This window comes from Gallinula chloropus (genome assembly GCF_964237585.1).
Source record: "Gallinula chloropus genome assembly, chromosome: 5".
NCBI classification, from domain to species: Eukaryota; Metazoa; Chordata; class Aves; order Gruiformes; family Rallidae; genus Gallinula; species Gallinula chloropus.
The window spans coordinates 30,041,908-30,063,711 of NC_140090.1; the positions used below are offsets into that span (position 1 = coordinate 30,041,908).

At 47.6% G+C, this 21,804-nt stretch overlaps 2 protein-coding genes and 1 long non-coding RNA gene across 3 annotated transcripts; 2 read left to right on the forward strand and 1 right to left on the reverse strand.

Annotated features, from left to right (window-relative positions):
• The first annotated feature begins 1,697 nt into the window (after positions 1–1,697).
• Positions 1,698–11,953, forward strand: BZW1 (basic leucine zipper and W2 domains 1). The gene is made up of 12 exons (XM_084265491.1): positions 1,698–1,785; positions 2,338–2,411; positions 4,076–4,252; positions 6,215–6,309; positions 6,515–6,580; positions 7,849–7,984; positions 8,545–8,654; positions 8,762–8,932; positions 9,266–9,412; positions 9,800–9,938; positions 10,793–10,915; positions 11,600–11,953. The coding sequence occupies exons 2-12, from the start codon at positions 2,348–2,350 to the stop codon at positions 11,629–11,631; spliced, it is 1,260 nt and encodes a 419-aa protein (XP_084121617.1). The 5' UTR covers positions 1,698–1,785; positions 2,338–2,347; the 3' UTR covers positions 11,632–11,953.
• An 877-nt stretch (positions 11,954–12,830) lies between these two features.
• CLK1 (CDC like kinase 1) lies at positions 12,831–16,120 on the reverse strand. The gene is made up of 9 exons (XM_084265492.1): positions 16,051–16,120; positions 15,038–15,154; positions 14,735–14,901; positions 14,563–14,657; positions 14,345–14,474; positions 14,132–14,214; positions 13,547–13,626; positions 13,239–13,329; positions 12,831–13,144 (listed from the first exon to the last, which is right to left on the reverse strand). Exons 3-9 carry the CDS (start codon positions 14,886–14,888, stop codon positions 12,938–12,940), a joined length of 840 nt encoding a protein of 279 aa, XP_084121618.1. The 5' UTR covers positions 14,889–14,901; positions 15,038–15,154; positions 16,051–16,120; the 3' UTR covers positions 12,831–12,937.
• LOC311192872 lies at positions 13,204–18,290 on the forward strand. Its single transcript, XR_014617359.1, has 3 exons — positions 13,204–13,766; positions 16,582–16,692; positions 17,925–18,290. It is a non-coding gene; the product is annotated as an uncharacterized lncRNA (long non-coding RNA).
• The last annotated feature ends 3,514 nt before the right edge of the window (positions 18,291–21,804 follow it).

Here is a 21,804-nt window from a genome sequence, read left to right on the forward strand (position 1 = left end):
TTACTGAAAAACGGGTTTACTTAGAGGAAAGCACAAATGAAAGAATGGCCAAATAGAGTGTGCTTTATACATGTATTGCAAATATATTTATACAGCAGCTAACGTGAATGCTGATTGAGATGCTAATAAAGAACAGGCATTCTGGGTATGAATTTAACACAGTAATTGTTTCTGATCCCTCTGATACACATACTGAGTAAACTATGAAGCAGCCTGTCAAATCTGAAGCTGGAATATCTAATCCAGTTGAAAGTGTGAATATGGTCTGGGCTAGCAGATTTTCTGCCACTTTATATTTAAATGAACAAGAAAAAGAGCTTGATACAAGCTTTGTGTAAAGCTGTTCTGTGAATCTGATTTTTCTAAGCTTAACCGATGATCAGCCTCTCTAAAACAGTTTACTTTGGCAGGAAGCTTTACCACTCTTGGTAAACAACCAGATGAACGGGGAAGAATGTAATACATTGATAATTCACTCTTCAAAAGCCACGCTGGTGCTGAACAAATTATTCTAAGAATAGAAGTGAAATAATAAACTACTGTAAACTCATGTTGATGGGGCCTGGTTTCCACAGGCTACTTCTGAGGCCATCTTCCTCAGCATCTGAATTAACACTGGTAACACGCTATTAGTTGTCCTGGTTGCTGCTGTTTGCCCGATCACACGGGCTTCCTGGTTTTACACATCCAGTCAGTATGCTGCTGTGAATATTTAACGGCTGCCTTGGAAAAGACACAACTAAATTGCATTAACTAAAATGTGTTTGACTAGTTTGGGAAACGGATTTTGTGTATTTCATAAATTTGACAGCAATAACAACTGGCACAATGCTGGCTTGCATCTGCTTTTGCACGTTTTGCCAGCAAATAAACAGGGTTTTGGCTAGAAATTGGCTTGCTCTCATTGCTGCTTCTATGATGGCTGATGTGGGGAGCGCCCGTTGCTCAGACAGCTGCTTCCCTCTCCGCTGGGCAAACGGCTCCAGCGGGTGATGCTGGTCTGGCGGCCTGGTTTGACTTTCACAGAACGTCCGCACTCTTCCAGAGCAGCCTCTGCTCCGTTGCCTCGTTTGCCCCCATGTGCTGTCGGGCAGTTCCCAGGAAGGGCTGAACCTGGGGGAGATGCGGTAGAGCACAGCGAGGGGTGAGGCTCAGAGCCCGAAAGCGCCTTTCGCAGGGCAGCGGGCCCTGCCTGCTGGAGATCCCGCTCTGCCGCGGCCAGGCCGCGGCTCCCCCTCGCACGCTGCGGGCTGCCCGAACTTCACGCCTGGCTCAGCTCGGCGGGCTGCTCTTCCGGGAGCGCACACCAGCCCTAGGCCACCCGAGCGCCTTCAACCCGCGGCGTCCGCGCCGGGCACCGTCGGCGGTACCCTCCCTCCCCCGGGGGGCTGCGGCGGGGCCGCGCTGCGGGGCGGTGCGTTGACTCGGTGGGGCCGATCCACGCGCGCGGGGGGCACCAGGCAGCTACTCGCGCGTGCCGGCGAAGCCACGAGGGCGACCTGCCGGGCTTTCCCGCTCGCGGGGAAGCGGCGCGCCGGGCAGAGGAGCGTGAGGCGCCGGCGGGGCCGCAGCGCGGGGCGCCGGGCACGGCCAGGCCCTTCTCCCCCCGTTCTCCCCGGCAGAGCGGGATGGTCCGGCCCGGGCGGGGCGTGAGCGCGGCCCTCCCCTCGTCCTCTCGCGTTGGTTGCGCTCGGAGAGGTTTCGTCGCCGCTGTTGCTCGTTGCTGCTGCTCGCGCCCGTCCCCGCTCCGGGCCGCTCGGGTGTTTTCTCTCTGCCTTAAAGTCGGTGAGGAGACGGGTCCGGGCTTGGGGCGGCTGCTGGGGGCGCGCTGCGGCCGGATGGGGCTGGCTGACGCCAGGCGAGGCCGGGCCGTAACGGCCGCGCCGCACTCGGCCGGAGGCGGGGGCGCCTCGTTCTCCATCTTGCCCCGCGCGGGCGTCGGAGCGCGGCAGCGGCAGCGGAGCCGCCACCTCCGCGCAGGGGGACGGGGGCGAGGGGGACGGGGGTGAGGGGGCGCCGCCGCCGCAGCGGACTCCGAGCCCGCCTCGCCAACGCCCTGCCGCCGCCTCCGCTCGGGGAGGCCCGGTGCGTGCCGGGTAGCCGGGGCGGGGGCCGCTGCCTCTCTGCCAGCCGCCCTGCGCCGCGGGGAAAATGGAGGCCGGGGAAGGGAAGGGATAGCGGCGTGGGCCGGGCTGGAGCCGCGGGAGGGGGAGGCCGGGCCGGGAGCTGGCGGGGCGCCCTCTGCCAGCGGGGCGTGCGGCGCGGCCGCCGAGCTGCCGGGGCCCACGGGCCTGCGCCGTCCTCAGCGGCCTGAGGTGTGCTTCTGCTTCCTTGCAGGGTGTCTTTTATGAATAATCAAAAGCCGCAGAAGCCGACGCTATCGGGCCAGCGTTTTAAAACTAGGAAAAGAGGTAAGGCAGCCGCAGCGCGGGCCGTCGGGCCCGGGAGAAAGTCGGTTTCCCTCAGGGAAAAGCTTAACGCCTTTATGCTCTTAGAACGGATTTAAAGGAGAGCACGCCGAATACAAAGCCGTGAGGCGAACTGCGTGCCAGAATGTTCTCTGCACCAGCAAAGGCCATCTGGCAGTAAGGATTGTTGCAGAATTCAGTATGATAACCTTAGCTTAAGAAACGGTCGGTCTGGAGGTGTACTGAGTGTGCTCAGCCCAAAAGCAGAGGTATTTAGCACCCTTGAGTTACAGGGAAACTCCAGCACAGGCTTGTTGTGGGTTAATATGGATGTCCAAGGAGCACCTAATCTGGGAGGGATGTCTGTGTTAGCCACTGTATGAAAGTGACACTGGTGCCCTAATGCTGTAGGACTATCTGGGTTCAATTTAAAAACCTAACCAGAAAAAAAAAAAAAAAAAAAGAAAAAAAATCCCAAGTGTGGGATGTGCAAGTGGTCATCTCTGTATGGCCACAGTTAGTCCCATAAGAAGAGTTAATGACCAAAGATGATGTATGATTAGTTTAACGTTTTAGTGGTGTGGGTTTTTAAACTTAAATAAGTGGGCACAGCTCCTAGATTTTAATATCTAGTGCTGGTTTTCTAATATACTACTAGTGTTCCAGCTCAAACTGGATACTGTACATACTGAACTAGCAATTAAGCTGTACAGAAGTACATGTTGACTTACATAACTTATTTTAAAGTTAAAGCACCTTGAGAAACTGTTAAAAGGAGAGAGTTAGTCTGTCCAGCAGATAAAAAATTACCAAAACCCCCGGATGTTTGCATTTCAAGCATTTAAGTGTAGGTTGGCTTCCAAGCAGCTCTGTGGTAACAGTGAGTGTCATGGATCTGTCCTGGAAAATAACTGATCCAGCATTTCCAGGCTTTTACCCAACTGTCGCCAACATGTTGATACTTGCATTGGACGTAAGGACAGTGGTATGGCCCTTACTGAGAGGTTGCTCGTGGACTCTTAACAAAACTGGCTAAGCTGATTTGCAGCAGTCTTGTTTACTTCAAAGCTTTCATCATATGGTCTGTATAATCTAAGGACAGATAGAGATAGGAGTGAAGTTGAATACCTCTTCCATGTACGATTTGTTAGTTTCATGGGTGGATTTCTGTTAGTTTCATGGGTGGTTAGTTTCATGTGTATTAACTGTGCTCTGCTTACAGTGAAAAACAAGGCTCTGATCAACTGTTGTAGCTCAAATATAAAGAAATGTGTTCTGCTTTAACAGCGAGGCCCGAAGGGCTGAAATGGAACACGAGTAATGGAGACAAGTGTACAAATTGTAGGGGTGCATAGTAAGAATTGCCTTCCAGCATGTGGCTAAGCCTCTTTTTGGAGTGAAAGATCAATCTGTAATAAAGCTTGTCACAAACAACTGTTCATAGTGAAAGTACTGTAAGAGTTCAGTAAGAGGTAACGAAGGAATGTTTTAGCTTTTGATAGCCTTATCCCCCAGCCTTTACTAAATAGGGGAGTGAAAGCAGTAAAATTTCTTACTGCTGTATTGGCCACTGAAGATCATTTTAGGCTGCCAGTTTGTTTGTGGGTTTCTTTTGAAATAAGATTAAAACAAAGTGGCTACTTCATTTCAACGCTTTGTCTTTACAGATGAAAAAGAGAGGTTTGACCCTACTCAGTTCCAGGACTGTATTATTCAAGGTTTAACTGAAACTGGTACTGACTTGGAGGCAGTAGCAAAGTTTCTTGATGCTTCTGGTGCAAAACTTGACTATCGCCGCTATGCAGAAACACTTTTTGACATCCTGGTGGCTGGTGGAATGCTGGGTAAGTCCCTTTGAGGAGGCTGCTTCAGTCTTTATTCATTTGACTCTAGAAAAGCTCCCTGCTTTCTTCCAGGGCAAAACCTCTGCTAAAGAGCCCACTGAGTGTATAGAACAGGGTTTGTTATCTGTGTAAACTACCTGACCGCCTTAGCCAATCGGGTTACTGTAGAAATACTCTGTACACCTGACTGCAGTTTTGCTTGAGTCAGTTTGCATTCTCCAAAGCGTAGGCTGTGCAGACTTGGCTTAGAGGAAAACCTGTTGGATTTAATACTTGTTTTACTGGGATCTGATCTTGACTCTGTAGTCACATCTGCTGATGTGAGATGGATGACTGCCTGTTTCAGGTGTGTGGTCTATGGTCGCAAGGCTGATGGAGTTGCCCTGGAAGATTCTGACATCATCCTGTCCTTTGTGCACACTGTCCTGTTATTTTGGAAAGTAATACTGTTTACAGAAGAATCTGATGTGATTAGTCTTGGAAATGCTGTTACAGATCGTTTTGTGGTTGGCAGTAGTGAGGCCATGGGCTCTAGCACGTGTCAGTGGTGGTCAGGTCAGCAGGAAGCACAGGGAACTGAGGAAGCGAAGTGAGATGACGAAAGGTCTTGTGAGCTCATGTGCGCACCGCGTGTAAAGAGCAAAGAGCAGAACCAATGCTCGCCGACCACGTAAGGAGATGAAGCTACATGAGGTTCAAAAGTAATTGAAAAGGTGACGCTTCCCAATGTAGACTTTCCACTTCCTACCTGGCTAAGTACTGCTTAGCGGGAAGGGGTTCCGATGGCAGAGACCACTGAAAATACAGGCTGTGAAGAGGACCCTTTAACTTACCTGCCTAGATCGGAACAGGTCTGTCTAGATGTCAGCATTTGTTATGCAGTAGGTGGGGGAGGACTTGAATGAGAAATTTGGCATTTGCAGGAGGCTTTCCGTAACCTAACAGAAATAGAATTGAAATGACCTAAATGCACAGGGGGAGGAGGGGCAATACCTGATTCTGGGCCACAGTCAGACTGTGGATGTCACTTCTGTGTTGGCGGGGCCTGACTTCAGAGGGTGCATCTTTTGTGTGCTCAGGTGAGGTAGATACATGCAAGAGCTTAACTAGTGGATACTGTGTTAGGAAGTGTTCCTTCCAGGAGCGAGGCTGAGGGGGAGAGGGAAAACTCATTGCTGCATTAAGGGTGTTATAGGGATCCTTTACTCAACGCCCTCTGTGTAACAAGTATCTAAGTAGACTAGCTTTGATCTTACCTCACAGAAGGCCAAAACAAAAACTGGCATCCTGTTGCCTTACCACCTTTTAATATTGTTACCACAAATGTTTGTTTTCCATCTTTAGCTCATTTTCTAACGAATGCATAACAAAATGAGGTCCCACCTATGTAGGAGGGCGTAGATGTTGGTATTCTGGCACTGCAGTTGATGACTTAAATGCACCCTGGTTAGTGAAGCAGACTTGCTACCATTCATATGCCTGTATTAGACTGAAGGGGGAGGGTGAAGAGTGTCTTCTAATTACCAGCTAAAAAGCTGAAGGGTGTTTTGAGGCTGAAGCTCACCTCTGGTGTGCTGAATTTTGAATGTGCATCTGTATGTGTTTTATCTCTTTGTTTACAAGACACTTAGAAAGCAGCACTATAGCAGCAGACATTAGAAAGACACTTGCTAGGATCAAGCAGCTTCAGTGGCTTCCTTGAAGGGAAGAGGAGCTCATGGTCAAGTTACCTTGTCCATGTATAAACAAGATGTGTTGCCAATCCAGTTAGCTGTAGGGGTCAGAACATTTCAGTGTTGTTATCTAAGCTACTGATTGTAAAGCTCCACTACAGCAGTGGGGCACATGGGAATGTAGGGCTGTCTTCAGTGATACAGTGCCCGCCACGAAAGGACGATGTGTTAAATGTACTCAGTACTTCCACTGCAGAGTAATACTTCTAATGCTGAAACCCTTCTTCAGCCCCAGGTGGTACCCTGGCAGATGACATGACACGCACAAACGTCTGCGTATTTGCAGCACAGGAAGACCTTGAAACCATGCAAGCATTTGCTCAGGTTAGTTCTGAAACGAGTACAATTTAACTTGAACTGCTCAAAAATGAAGTGTTTGTGTGGTTGAAAGTTTAGGTAAAAATAATGCATGGGTTTAGGATGCTTACTAGAAGAGATAGAGCAGCACTGTTCTAAGCTAACAGCGCTCTAAAGAGTTCAGACCAACTTTACTGAACTTGGGGCTTTTTAATTCTAATTATCTTTTTAGGTTTTTAACAAGCTAATCAGGCGTTACAAGTACCTGGAGAAAGGCTTTGAAGATGAAGTCAAAAAGGTATGTAGTAGTTCCTTATCAAATAAACCTTCAAATTCTTCTAGTTTCTTACTCTGTAGAGAAGAGGTTTATCATGCAGTGGGTTATTAAAATAGAACACTTAAGTTCATGGAATCATAGAGTACAATGGGAAGGTATTCTGGTCCAACCTCTCTTGACAAAAGCTCTCTCTAGACAAGATGGCCCAGCAGCCTATCCAGACGAATCTTAAAAGTGTCCAGCGTTGGGCAATCCACTGCTTCCCTGGGAAGATTATTCTGGTGGCTGATTGTTCTCGTTGTGAAGCATTTTCCTCTTGTGTCCAGTCAGAATCTTCCCAGGAGTAACTTGTACCCATCATCCCTCTTTTCCATGTGACCCCTTGTAAAAAGGGAGTCTCCATCTCTGTAGCCACCCTGTAAGTAATAGAACATGGTGATGAGGTCTCCCCCAGGATGCCACTTCTCAAGGCTTTCCTCATGTGTCAGGCTTCCCAGCCTTTCTCTGAAACCACTCCAGCCTGGCCGTGTCTTTTCTTTTTTTTATTGGTTGGTTTTGCATAGTGGGGCCCGGAGCAGAACAGGGTGTTGTAGGTGTGGCCTGACAGATGCTGAGCAGAATGGAGTAATGGCGGTTTCATCTCTGCTGGTGATGCCCTTGTTGATGTAACCTGGTGTCCTGTTGGCTTGCTTTGCCGCAGCAGCACACTGTTTGCTCATATCAAGCTTGTCCACCAGCACTCCCAGGTCCTTCTCCACGGAGTTGCTCTCCAGCCAGGTGGATCCCAGTCTGTGCTGCACTCCTGGATTATGTTTTTCTAGGTGCAAGACCTTAGTATTTGTCCCTGCCGAATTTTAGAAGGTTCTTGTTAGTCTACTCTTCCAGTCTGTCCAGGTCTTCCAGCAGGGCAGCTCTCTCTTCTGAAGTGTCCACTTCCCTACTCAGTTTGGTATCATCCCCAAATTTCACCAGGGCACACTTGACCCCATCATGCGAGATCACTTAAGTAGGTATTAAACAGCGTTGGGATCCATGTCCCTCACTGGGGAACCCCACTTGTGACAGGCTGCAGGATCAAAAAAGAGCTATTTACTACCACCCACGGTCAGCCAGCTCCCCACTCACCACTGGCTTGGCCAAGGTGTTAGAACAGCCAGCTTGCACGGGTGGTAGAGATGACCTTCCATCAAGGGTGGCTTGATTGAAACAAAAGCGTCTGCTGTGAAGGCAGTAGCCAAACTTCAATGAGATGTCATAGTTTTAATGGCAACTCTTCTTACTCTTTGCAGTTGCTGCTGTTCCTGAAAGGGTTCTCAGAGTCTGAGCGGAACAAACTGGCCATGTTGACGGGTATTTTGCTCGCCAATGGGACACTTAATGCATCAATTCTCAACAGTCTTTACAATGAGAACTTGGTTAAAGAAGGTAAGTGTTGCCCAGCTCCATAATGGAAGAATGATGGGTGACAGAACCATGACATGTAGGTGGAAATTCTGACAGCAGTACACCCTTGGAGCTCACTAGTTTTATCTGGTGATAGATTTACTATGGGATTAGCAAAGGTTAGCACACTGCCTCACAACATGGACAGTCTTGATAAGAGCTCAGACAAATAGGCTTTTTGGGAAATCTGTGTGTAGGACTTCCCTGTGTGATGCTGGGGAGCATGGTGCTACCCAGCAAGGTATGTGGGAGACAGACCTTTCAGGCTGTAGGAGGTGTGTCATATCTTTAGGTTCCGTTCTGAATTGCAGTAAGGAGTGTTGAGGTGAGTACAGGGAAGCCTTCATGATGCTGAGAGGTGAGAAAAGTGCCAGAGGCAGCAGTATCCTCCAGTGGAGGAACTGCTGACTGTGCTGATACCTCTGGGGACAACTGCTGCAGCTTTGAGTAGTGGTCTGGCCCACCAGGTGTCCTGGGCTCTCGGCCCTCACGAATCCCTCGTTTTGAATTCCAGTACTAAAACTGCTGCTGTTGTTGCACAGGTGTTTCTGCAGCTTTTGCAGTCAAGCTGTTCAAGTCATGGATAAATGAGAAGGACATTAATGCGGTGGCTGTCAGTCTTCGTAAAGTAAACATGGATAACAGGCTGATGGTGAGTACCACAGGACGGACTGGTTTGCTGCTTGAGCCAGTTTAGTATAAACCAGTGAAGTCCTTTACACACACTGCTTTTGTGACAGTTGTAAACTTTGTTTTCAGGAACTCTTCCCAGCCAACAAACAAAGTGTTGAACACTTCTCCAAGTACTTCACTGAAGCAGGACTGAAAGAACTGTCCGAGTATGTTCGGAACCAGCAAACCATAGGAGCTCGGAAAGAGCTGCAGAAGGAACTTCAGGAGCAGATGTCACGGGGAGATCCATTCAAGGATGTAAGTCTTTGTAGGAAAGGTGTAGGAGCCTTTTTTTCATTTTTGAATTTAGCTGAAATTACCTGCAGTACAATAGCATCTAAGACTAATCTGAAGATACATGCCTAATTAAATACTGAACTTAAACACCTAGCTCTCACTGAGAATTAAAATTAGGAGCAGAGTGTTTCAGTATTAACTTCACAGCCTTTCTTTAATGTCCCGAATCCTGCTGTATGATCAAGGGGGGTTGTTTGTGATTCTGAGAGCATCTAGGTTGCCTTTCGAACAGAAGTTTTAATTGAGCTTAGTGTGGTATCTGGCCTGTGTGTTGACTTTCATTGTAACTGGCAGATAATCTTGTACGTGAAGGAGGAGATGAAGAAAAACAACATCTCAGAACAGACCGTGGTAGCCATAATCTGGTCAAGTGTAATGAGCACGGTGGAGTGGAACAAAAAGGAGGAGCTGGTAGCAGAGCAAGCCATTAAGCACTTGAAGGTAAAGTATGGGCTGTTGGGCCCCTTGGGTAGAGCTGGGGTTTCCATTTTCTGTCCTACTGAACCTGCTTTGGCAGGGGGGTTGGACTCAATGATCTCTTGAGGTCCCTTCCAACCCCTAAAATTCTGTGTATCTGTGATTTTCTCCAGCCGCCTTTTAAATGAGTTAAAACCTACTACAACCCCCTAAAGAGAGGCAGCATTACACAGGGAATTCTTCCCCTTGTAACCAGTATTACAGTCCATGTTCCTGAGACAAGAGCAGTAATACCTCTGCAGAAGCACTAGGGTGAGGTGGGGTGGGGGTTGGCCATTTCCCAGGAGTGGCTGGTGGACCTGTGCGAGGCTGTGCAGTGCTGTGTGTGCCAACCTGTCGTTCCTCTTACAGCAATACAGCCCTCTACTTGCTGCCTTTACTACCCAAGGTCAGTCAGAGCTGACTCTTCTGTTGAAGATTCAAGAGTATTGTTATGACAACATTCACTTCATGAAGGCCTTCCAGAAAATAGTGGTGCTCTTCTATAAAGGTAACTGCTGTGGGGTTGTAGCCTTGGGGTTTGGGGCGGTGCTGTGCAGGTTGGTTGGGTGTTTTAAAGCCTGAATTTGCAGAATGCTTGGATCCTGGTAAGACCCTTAGGGAAGATTAGGGCCACAATGTTGCACATGTGAGCTAGATGATGTTTCTGCTTTCTGTTTGCAAAGATGGTGCAGTAAAATGCGAAGGTGGAGGCTGCTGTCCTTGTCACATGACGAAGTGCTCCTCTAGACAGGGATCCTGCCTGCTTTTTCTAGTTTGAGCTGTAGGTAGATTAAAGCTAAATTCAGATGGACCAAAGAGCCTTAGAATCTAAGTTAGGGAAAGGTAGGTACTAGTGTGCTGTTGGTTTTCTGTCTGAACACTGAACAGCCAGAGACACAGACCATCAGTGTCTTCCGAGATGCTCTCGGCTGTCAGAAGGTGTTACTGAAAACCTGCTTGTGCACCTGTGGAAACACTGCAAGAATGAGACAGCTGCTTGTTATACTGAAGGTTATATTGTACTTGTAAAATTTAAAGGAAGAATTAAACAATTCCTGTGGTGTACTGGGAGCTTTAAAGGATTTACCTCTGTTCTTAGCTGCTGACTGAAGCTGTCCTGAGTGTGGCACCTTGGACAACTGTGAAATACTAAGAGCCTAAGCGCAGCTCCTAGATGTAGTGCTCAGGAAAAGCCTGTGCAGCTGCTCCAGCTGTAAAAACAGGAGGCATTCCTCACACCCAGCCTTAGCCAGGGAAGGAGTTCGGTGTTGCTTGCAGGGGAGGAAGCGAGGGCTGCTGGGAGCCCCTGCCTGCCATCCGGTATGGTGTGCTGTGTTAACACTACTCTTGCACACCTTGCAGCTGAAGTTCTGAGTGAAGAACCCATCCTAAAGTGGTATAAAGATGCGCATCTTGCAAAGGGAAAGAGCGTCTTTCTGGAGCAGATGAAAAAGTTTGTTGAATGGCTCAAGAATGCTGAAGAAGGTAAGCAGCAGCCTTGTTTGTTTTGGGAACCTGACTGTAGTAATGCTTTTTTTTGGGGGGGGTTGGAGGGGGGTGGGGGGATGGATGAGGATGGGTGTCTGTGTGTGTGTTAATTGCCCCCTTGCCGGACCCGAAGTTTGCGGACTCAACTCAGCTCAATGTTGAGTTCCTTTATTTAAACGCACACGGAGCTTATATAGGTTTCTGTATCAGTACACAAGTTACCTTACATTGCTATTGGTCATATGCTCTGTTCACCGGCCTTACATGAGTCTCACTATTGCTAACAGTTGGTTAAAGCTATTGCAGTCACGTTAGTCCTTGCAAGGCAGCTGATAACATTCTTGCAGTTTCCTATCTCATTCTCACAAGCTCCTGTTTGCCTGTTACTGCATTCTGCTCATTCCCCAACATGTCTTTGCTTGACCCCCAGGCCTGCTCCCATGGGAGTCAAGCCACGTGGCAGTAAATCTGGGTGGGTCACAAACCCACTCCTCTCAGGATACATTGCTACACCCCCTGAGACAGTTTCTGTCCTGTCTTCTGTGTGTGTGTGTGTGTGTCTGGAGGTGTGTCTGTGTGTCCCCATACTGGCTAGAGAAGCTAGCCAGCAAAATCTGCGTGGCTCTAGGGCAGAGCGTGGGGTTGGTGGGCCAGCCCAGTGACAAGGTCTCTCTGTTCCAGAGTCGGAGTCTGAAGCTGAAGAGGGTGACTGACCTGTGAAACTCTGTCCTCAGTAAAGCAAACAGGAGCTGTAGATAAGTGTCATGTCTCATGTGTCCTGATTCTTACATCCTACCTCCCTGTATCAAGCATGATATAAGGGCTCTCATGGCAATTTATTTTAACTGTTTTCTATAGTACTGGGTTTAGTTTTTAAAACCATGTTTTAAGTAGCTTACAGGAGCTATTCTAGATTTGACTTTAACCTGCATTTGTCTTTTCAGTTATATTCTACCTCCTGTATTTTCTACTGTAATAATGTAATTTAAGGCCTTCCACAATGAAATCCATTTTACCCCCTGGGTTTTCTATCTATATTTGAGTAGACATGATAATGGTGAATGAGATTGATGGCAGTTCTGTTTGCAAATTAAAGTGTAAAAAGCCTCCGAACCGAATAGGCTACACCTTGTTAGGTAACTTGGTGTGACACTTCTATCTGTACCACTTTGCTCCAGCTAACCCCAGTTGTCGGTGGTTGTCCATCTCTTCCTTTCTCATCTCTTTCCATGCTGTACTTCCAGCATAAAGCAATCCTCTCCCAGCTGTTCTGGTGACAGTCACCATGGTGGGGGGTGCAGCAGTGTCTCTGAGGAGCCTGGGGGCTGTCTCTTAGCCAGGACTTGTGGAGGAGAGAATGCTGCGGGTACAGGTGCCCCATGGCCTCCTGGGGCAGGGCTGGCTCAGCTCTGCACCCAGGCGCCTGCTGGAAGGTAAGGTGGGCTAAGCTCCACTTACTGCCTCCCACAGCCTTTAGTTTCTGCTGGCCATTGACATACTAAACCAAACAGCTTACCTTCTCCCAAAACCTTGGGCTCCCTCAGGGGAATCCTCAACATAGCTTGTAATTTAGGAAAGATTTGGTAAGAGAATGATATCTGTACTGTTAACACTGGTACCCAGAGTACAGCTACTAAGATTAAGAAAAAAAAAAAGTTCACGATTTGGTGATCCTGGTGAGGTCTGTTCAGTATTAAATCATCTTCCTTTGTACCTTTTTCTGAAATAAAGGCCATCTGTACCCTTACTGTCTCTTCTCTTACCAAAGCAGGCAGCAGTTAAAAGAAACAGTGTGTTACTTTCTTGCTGGTAGGAGACCTGTCTTCCCCAGAGGAGGGTGCTCTAGTGCACTGCAGAAGTGCACCTGGCCTGAGATGATGCTTTGCTGAGGAAGCACAACCCCCTTTGTCAGTGTATTTTCATTAAATAAGTTTTATGCCAGCAGCTGAATTAAACTTCAGTATCCAAAAACATAGTAACAAAATAGACATTTACAAAGTAACTGTAAACAATAAATATTTAAAACTTATATTTTTTCATGGAGACACCTGCTCCATCCTGCTCAGCAGTGGCAGACTGGGCCCTCTTATGTGGTTTCAGTGGGAAGAAGAAAGGATGCTGCAGGGCTTCTTGCAGGGTGATGCGCTTGGCAGGGTCATACTCCAGCATCTTTTGTAAGAGGTCAAAGAAGGTCTTGTGCTCAGAGTCGTGGCAGGTCATGAATTCCTTCATGCGGAAAAAAACACCACACAGGTTTTTTGGTGGACACTTGCACTTAAAGCTCTTCTCCCCAAAGGCTTTTTCCTTCCTGTCATCTCACCTTCAGTGGCTTACAGCGCCTTGAGACGTATCTGCCAGCAGCACTCTCTTCATCCCAATCCAGATGGTCATGATGGAAATATTTGCGTTTCCTCAAAAAGACCACAGTTTGTTAGTTGAAGACTTTGTTTTGTCTCTTCTCTAGAGGTTTATCAGTATGCTTGCTCACAGTATTCCACAGGGGTGGGCCAGCTTGTTAAATAGATTCATCCTTTTGCTCTGAGTTTATTAAATTTAAATTTGCTATTAAACCAAATCGGGAAATAAACTAAACTACAACAGTCCAAGTATGGGAAAAGTGGCATTTACCAGGTTTTCTTCACCATGTGGTTTGGCAAAGGCCCCAGTATTCTCTCCATCATTGCCAGGTGTTCTTTGCTGTTGTGAGTCTGGAAAGAAATCAAGACAGGCAGTTTTAATCATTGTTAGAGGAAGTTACCAAGAACCACACGCCATTTCTCACTGAATCCTGCAACGAACAACCTTTCAGATTAGGAAAAAGGAGGCTGCAGGTATCCCATTTCCTGAAGTAAGTTACAGGGTGCTGACCCTGCTTTTTTTCTTGTTCTTCCTTCCAAATTCCAGCATTACTGCTGAAGGGACAGAACCTGGCTATTTGAGTAGTATTTGCTGATGGTGATAAATGAAGCTACATCTCTTGGCAGCATGGCTCATAAATGCAAATGTAACAGGGTGAGCCTTCATACCAAGCTGCTGCCCAGGGGTTTACTCAAAGCAACTTGAAGAAAGCTGCTGCACCTGGCCCTTTGTGCTCACATCTTCTCCAACCTGGCATTAGGGAGAAGCGCAGGTCCTCTCCTGCACAGACTGTTCCTCTTAGTCCAGCTCCCTGCAGCTTACTTACACCAAGCAGTACAGCTCATAGTTACCTACCGGAAATATTGTGAATCCCAGGTAGTATTCTATGAGAATACATCCTATGCTCCAAACATCGCATGGCTGTGCCCATCCCAGTGCTGTGGAAACATTCAGAGGGTTCATGTTTATAGCACATCTCGAACAGGTGATGAGATGCTTCTGCAGCGCGCATCGATGGCATACAAGACTAGGTAATGTGAAAGGCCAGCCCCACGGGCTTCTACTGACCTAGGATAACTTCTGGAGCTCTGTAGTGTCTGGTAGACACCAGAGTGCTATGATACTCATCATCATATGTTGCACTCCCAAAGTCCACAACTTTGATGTCTGGATTTTTTAGTCGGCGTTCATCACGTTTCTGAAATGAAACACAAGGGGTGCAAGTGACCAAACTAACCCAGATGATGGCTGGGGGGAAAGGGGAGGGGAAGAGGGCAGCAACTTACCAGTTTGGGGTTGTACTCTTGTATGTAGTCAGATGTCACAAGTAAAATGTTCTCTGGTTTCAGATCTGTATGTGTCAACTTGTTCAAATGCAAAACTTAAAGATTACAAACAATCAGAGTTAGTAATGTCTGTAAAGAACATTTAACAAAGTGACAAAAGAAACATACGTACAGTTCACGGATTTGCAGATCTGATACGCCATCTGTCTAATGTGGTCCAGCCTAAACGGCAGAAAGCCATTCTCTTTAATAAAGTCATAGGTGCTGAGCCCCAGCAGCTCAAAAACAATGCAGACGTGTCCGTGGTACTCAAACCATTCTAACATCTGGACACAGCGACTACAAAAGCAGGAAAATACAAGAACTGCAACAGCAAGTAGTGTAATGCTGACACACACACACCCCCCCCATACGTTACAGACAGCAGTGTCACAGAAAGCGTGAAGCCACCACACAGCCAGCTCTGTATACTTACTAGGTGCTGCTGGGATCCGCTGCGTTTAAATGTTCCAGCACTTTTATTTCTGCACGAGCTGCTTCTGAGTATCTACCAACATTTTTTACTATTTTCACAGCTACGTGTCTGTCTCCCCTGTAAAGACAGGAACAATGAGTAGTCTGAGCGACAGCTACTCAGTAATTCTCAACATATATGTTGTTTATGCCACTCGGAGCCTTACCAGAAAAGTACAACCCAACTTAAAACAACTGAGGCTCATCTGTGCAAACACAACTGAGTTTTACCATAAAATTTTGAAACCATACACCTTATACACCAGTGCTACTGAATGCGAAGAGCCCCATTTACCACCCCTTCGTATTTACATATGCTGGGCTAATAATGGAGACTTTCACATCTCACAGCTTAACATGACTGTCAGTCAAAAAGGACATGCCCCCTCGAGCCATCTTAGTAGAAACGTAACAAAGATGGCAAACAGAGACCAGAAAGACAGTCTAGTTTGGTGCTATCTTGCACACAGCAAAACTGCCACCAAGCACAAAATACACTGGATTATAATACGCTCACTGCTAGAATCCAAACAGCATTGCATTCTAACAGACAATACTTTAATGTAAGCTACATGATGTCAGAGACCTTGCTCATTATATAGACCCCCCAGTCAGTAGAGGCTGCAGGACCGCCCAGTGCAGGGGATGCTGCTTCACCCCACATTCTCTGGGCCACTGCACCACTCCCCCCCCGCCCCTCGCGCCTGCCTCCCCCCCCACCCCTGCACCCCCCCCCCAGCCCTCGACCTCTACCATGCTAGGATGTGCCTGCAGAGCTGCACCCATAACCTCACACCCAGCCCTGCACAACCCTCGCAGGCATTAATGTCACACCCTAACACAAATGTACGTTTGGGACCCAAGCAGTGTATGAGGGAGGCAGGAAAGGTGAAACCCAATACAGTCAGACAGCAGGACCCACACTGCGACAGCATCAGCGCAAACAGTTGCACCTATTTGATCACGGAGACTTACGCTTTGTAATCAATGCATTCCACAACTTTTCCAAAGGCACCTTCACCCAAAGTAGCGACAATCTCATCTACAAAGAAGAGAACACTCTGTCACAGAAGTTACAGTTATTCGGCTAATAAAAAAACCAACCAACTAAACAAAAGCAAAGCAAACAAAAGACTAAGTACTATCACTGGAGATTATTCTAGACTGTGCTGCTTTAAACTGTAAATAACTAGTTTGAGAGCTGTTACTGGACAACTCTCTTCAAGGCACATTTACAGAGATCTCTTTCTAGCAGGCTCGTTAACTTCATTTACTATTTGGGGGCGAGGGGGGGGAGAAAAAGGAATAAGAAAAGAAATATATTTAAGTTCTACAGAAAAAAAAAAAAGCAAACAATCCCCACCCCCGAACAAAACAAGACAGAAAGAAAAGACTTCCAAAGCCCCCTCACATCTTATGCTAAAAGAACTTATTCTATCTGAAAAGTTAATAAATTTTGAAAAATATTCTATACATCTTGCACTTAGTACGTCTCCACTCTGACAGATCAGGTGACCCTCCTCATCATCCTCTACACTCCTGGATCTTTTCCTTCGATGACTCTTCTGGAACGGCACCAAGATCATCCAGCCAATCAATAAACCCGAGCGAATTCAGGTCAGAATACGAAATTCATTCAGCAGGGAGATATTCAGGCATTCAGATACACGCCAGGCCACAAACGGTTGGCAGGAGCAATTTCAATTTCAGTCCCCGGAAATTCACAGGGCACATAGTTTATGTTACAGGAGAAAAACATGGCAAGGAACAGATTTTCAGATGAGATACTCAAAGTGGCAAGGCAACAAAAAAATGACAATGCAATTGTTTCCTTTTTTTAAAAAGACCGGTTCACTGAATGTTACTACTGAATTTTACTGTTGCTTTATTTACTGGTTCAATTAATTTTACTTTTGCTTTAAAGCAAAAATTTCTAATAACTATCTTACATATATGTGTGTATATATATATTTATATATATATTAAAAAATAGCCTTGAGGCTAAATGAAAATACCCTCTTAATCCTTATTACTTATATCACTGAGTATTTTTTTTTCCTAAATCATAAACAGCATATACATTTACTTCAGGCTGTTTCAGCTGAAGATCTTGAATTCTAAATCCTACCTACAGCTTTTTAAAGAGTTAAATATGTAACAAAGAACAGAAACACTGCTCTGCTAGCAGGCAGACATCATACTTCGTTCAGCAATACTTAAAACATCTTACTAAATTTAAGAAGTAAAAATCTGACATTATCTCCTTGCTATTTTGATGATACTAAGTCAAAAATTTTAAAGCTTGTGCTTGGATTTTTGAATACGGCTGAAATCAGTGCTTGTTGCAACAAAAATTCTGAAGGCATGAAAGCGATGCCTGCATTTCACATATTCCAATTGATGGCAGTTACTCATTTGTCTGCTCAAATACATCTAATGACAAACAGCAAGACTGTACTGCGGTATCACAGGCATACCTATGAACTACACATTTTCACTGATGGAAATAAAATCCTAGCAAAAAGAATAATCTACTAGTATTAGCTAAAGGACTGAAGCATTAATATTACTAGCCCAATTCCCCAAACCCCCATTCTCAATTACTACTGCCCAGATGATAATCTATCTTTTTAAATTAAAAAAATCCTAAATTGGAATTGGTCGCACCACCTGTGACTGATGATATTGATGATCAAAGGTAGTATAAGGTGTCTTGTATTTCCTTTTGTAACCACCCGTCCCACTATGACCCGAAGATTTGCTACTGTGATGCCCAGTATCATATCCTTGATTGTACTTATGCCTGTATTCTTCAACGTAACATCGTTCATGCTGGTCGCTTTCGACAGGTTTCGCTTCTGAACAGGTACTATGAAAAGAAGATCAAACAAACAAGTGTAATTAAATACCCCTGCCAAGACATCTCCCCTGCAAGACATGTCCCTTGAAGTACCTCCAACTCAGAAAAGAATACCTCATGAGGAGAATGAAACCTTAGAACGTATGCTGTCTGGTATCAGAAGCCAAAAAGTTGTTTACCTGCCCGGAAGCTCAGAAAGCTCACGTCTGCAGTGCTTGTTCTCCGGTGCACCAGTCAATGATTTCCTCTTTCTCTTATTTGCTTTACGGCTTTTTCTGTGACCCAGACTTTCTTTATCCCTGTTATGACAACTGGTTTGCCTGGAATGCCCCGCCTATAACAAAGATATTTTGCTCTTTGAAATACACCCCACAGACAAACAACTCATTTGCAAAGTAACAAAAACACGTATTTCCTCAGCTCCCCAATTTTCTTTCTTTTTCCCTCTGTTCTTTCTTCCACCTGGTTTGTTTTAATCCAAGAGCTTCCAAATTAACCATTTTTGATAGGGCCACACAAACCAGTGACCTACTTCTTACATGGAACACACAGTCTGTGTGCAACACAGCTCAGTGCTGTGTTGCGTTGTGCTGTGTGCAGCGTGCGTTGTGCCTGCAACGCTGCTCAGGCACCCAGTGGCGCAGGAGCCAGGAAGGAAAAGGGAAGGCTGCCCTGCGCTTTAGGAGGCCAAATGTTGCCCAGCGCGTTTTTAAGGCCTCAAGGCACACGTAACAGTCTTTACCATGCTGCCTTTCAGAGATTCCCGGGGATCCCCGAGCACCGAAGTCAAAACGACAACGGAGCTTCGGTTATCTCCGCGTTACTGAGCTCGGACAGAGAAGTAACTCCCCACACGTCCCACCCGCCGATCAGTTCCAGCTCAGACAAGCCGCGTCTGAGGGCGCGTCCGGGCTTCGCAGCCACAGTGACGTCAGAACATGGAACGCGGTCGCCCCCAGCGACGAGACACGGCGGTGCGAGCCCTTTACCGGGCCGATGGAAGGGGAAGAAGCGCCCGGCGCCCCCAGTGCCAAAACGCGATACGCCGGGTCGGGCCCAGCCGAATCCGGCCCAGCCGAATCCCTGCACCGGCCAAGAGGTTCCGTTCTCGACCCCGAGAGCGACCCCCGGCCTGCCCCGCCAGAGCCACCGAAGCCATTTTCTCTCCGCAGTAACAAGGCGCGGGCAGAGAACATGGCGGCCGAAAGAGGCGGGAGCGCTGGGGCGCCCCGGCCGCCCGACCCCACCCGCCCGCTCCGGCACCGGCCGCTCCCCCCACCCCGACGCATGAGCCAACCTCCTTTCCTCCCCCGCGCCACAGCGACGCCCTTCCCTCCGCCCCGCCCTCCCCTGGGCGGCGGCCCGGACCGGAGCCCGACGCTGCCCTCCAGCGCTCTCCCGCCGGCACAGGGCCAAGGCGGGGCCGCGGCCCCGCTCCGCATCGCGCCCACCTTGGCGGCGCGGGACCCTCGCGGCTCGGGAACCTTGCCGCCGTCCTCCTCTCCCGACATGGCGAAGCTTTGTGCCCCACCTCCCGACCCGCAGTCCGCTACGAGACCGGCGTTGCTAGGTACTTTCTGTGTAACGCACTGCACCCGTGGCGTCACAGGGCGGGCGGGGCCCTGAGGCAGCGGGGCTGCGCGGAAGCGGACGCAGACCGCAGAGCGCCCGGCGGGGAGGCGGACCTGGAAGTCGGTCCTGGAGGCCGGTGTGCCTTCCCGAGAGCGGCGGAGGAGCCGGGCCCTCCCCTCCGGCTGCCCGGCGCACCGCCGCCCGCCCTCGGCGGGCCTGGGTGCTGAGGAGACGGGCCTGCCCCTCACTTCACTACGTGACGTGCAGTGGTTTAGGGTCAGCCCCTGCGCCCCACCAGCCAATTCAGCTAAAGCAGCTTTACGTGAGCACAGCAGCCGTGCAAAACCTTAAGCCCTGTTCCTGCCGAGAACCGTGGAAGGCACGGAACGTGAGACTGGGGAAAAACATTCTTAAACGGAGGTTGAAGGAAGACGGTTGTTGCCCCTTCCCCCCAGACACTAAATCATTTCTGCCCCTTGGTGATGTGCACAGCCCCAAATTGTTAGAGGGTCTCAAAGGAGGTAGCCAGACAACTGTAAATCAACAAAAGGTTTAAAGGGCCAAAATTAAGAGCAGCTTTATACATCTGTGGCATTAAAACTACTTCCAAGTAGTTAAATTTATTTTCCTTCTTTTTTTTGTCCTTTAGTCATGTTTTCCAGCCTGGACAGAATACACCCACTGCAACACAAACTGAATGCAACTCCTGATGTGTAACAGATACGTCTTCTATACCCACAGACCCAAAACCCTCCCGCAAAACTACCCCTTGCTTCCTCCACTGCTCACTACTGCCCACATGGCAGTTCAAGGCACAGCCACCCCCCTTGCAGCAGCCCTTCAGCCACCACCTCCCTGCGCAGGAGCCTCCGAGCCTGCCAGCGGTCACCGCAGCAGAGCTAACCAGGCATTACACCTGAAATCTGGTTCTCCAAAGCCCCGAATAAGTAATCAAACATCTCATATGCATCTCATATGTGGAAAAAGAGCCCCTAAGGACAAAACAGTTCTGACACACTACAGCAGCCTATACACGGCCAGTTTCCTACAACTCAATGCTTTTTGTGTTCTGAGAAAACCAAACACTTCCAACCCTATAAATGACCCTCCTGCCTCTTTGTATATTTATTTTCCCAAATGAGTGGCAATCAACATACAGCATGTACATTACATATGCAAGTTTGTCACTGTAGATAATGCAACATGATTTTCTTTTTGTCCATTGCTCTCCAGCTTAGACCAAGTACTGTTGTGCACCTCTTAACAACAAAATGCCAGTCAAGGCCAGGGACAATCTAGAATATACTGTTGAGACCCTCCAACACAGACATAATACAAGACTGTTGCATTACTGTACATCTTTTTCTTTGCAAGGCTAGATTTATTTACACAGCGCTCACATTGTGGCTGGAGCGTTTGTGATAAAGGACCAGACATAGGAGTTTATAAAGCACAAGTCAAGAACAGTAAGAACAGTGTACTGCCTGCAACAGTTCTGCTCTTCAAAGGATTATACACGTCACAAAAACCAAAACAGCTGGTGACACAACAGCCATGTGCAAGAACTAAATTGCATGTATGCTGTACTCAGCAACAGCCCACAAGAGCAGCACACTTCCACCACAGCTGGGCTACTTCCTACACTCTGTCTTGCTTTCTCTTCAACAAGTGCATGGGACCAGCCCCACCATTATTTTTCCTGTTGTATTCCAGGTTCTCAGGGAGAACCAGGGAGAGCTTGAGAGCCTCAAACAGGAAAGCAGACATAATTTTAAAAAATCTGGATGTAATCCTGTCCTATAGGATGACCCTCTCTTCAATGCACAGCTTTATACAAAAAATGATTTAAATTTAATGTACCCTCCACAGAGAAAATTCCTTCATGTGCTTGTATTTCTCATTCTATAAAACAAACCTCATTTTTGTGCATGTGTGTGTGGGTGGGGAGAAAGATTGCTAGATGTCAGCTTTTTAATTTGTCCCTTTGTACTGTAGGGAAGTTTCCAGTATGTCCCTCCTTCTGCACAGCAGCAGCATCAGTGTGGCAAACGTGCCGTTGCGTGCTTGTCTACTCACTATTACCGCTGGTTATATGGAAGAGACAGAAAAAGCACAGAGCCACAGCAAATCCTTTACCTGGCTGACCAAAGTACTGGGCTCAAATGTATTAAGTGTGGAGCAAGGACTACGAGGTTTAAGCAACTCTGTACAGAATATAGAAACTTTGTCCCAGAGAGTGCGTACTGATTAACTCTGCTCGTTAACGCCTCAGTAATCTGCACCTGGTGTGCCTTTGC

What these genes read in the sequence shown, in the direction of transcription:
- BZW1 (XM_084265491.1), top strand. Translation starts at nt 2,348, where the DNA reads ATGAATAATCAAAAGCCGCAGAAGCCGACGCTATCGGGCCAGCGTTTT. An exon ending in TTTTAAAACTAGGAAAAGAG is followed by an intron (nt 2,412 to 4,075) that starts GTAAGGCAGCCG and finishes TTGTCTTTACAG; the next exon opens with ATGAAAAAGAGAGGTTTGAC. An exon ending in TTGAAGATGAAGTCAAAAAG is followed by an intron (nt 6,581 to 7,848) that starts GTATGTAGTAGT and finishes TACTCTTTGCAG; the next exon opens with TTGCTGCTGTTCCTGAAAGG.
- CLK1 (XM_084265492.1), bottom strand. Translation starts at nt 14,888, where the DNA reads ATGTTAGAATGGTTTGAGTACCACGGACACGTCTGCATTGTTTTTGAG. An exon ending in AAGAGTACAACCCCAAACTG is followed by an intron (nt 14,475 to 14,562) that starts GTAAGTTGCTGC and finishes GTTTCATTTCAG; the next exon opens with AAACGTGATGAACGCCGACT. An exon ending in GGCGCTGTAAGCCACTGAAG is followed by an intron (nt 13,145 to 13,238) that starts GTGAGATGACAG and finishes TTCCGCATGAAG; the next exon opens with GAATTCATGACCTGCCACGA.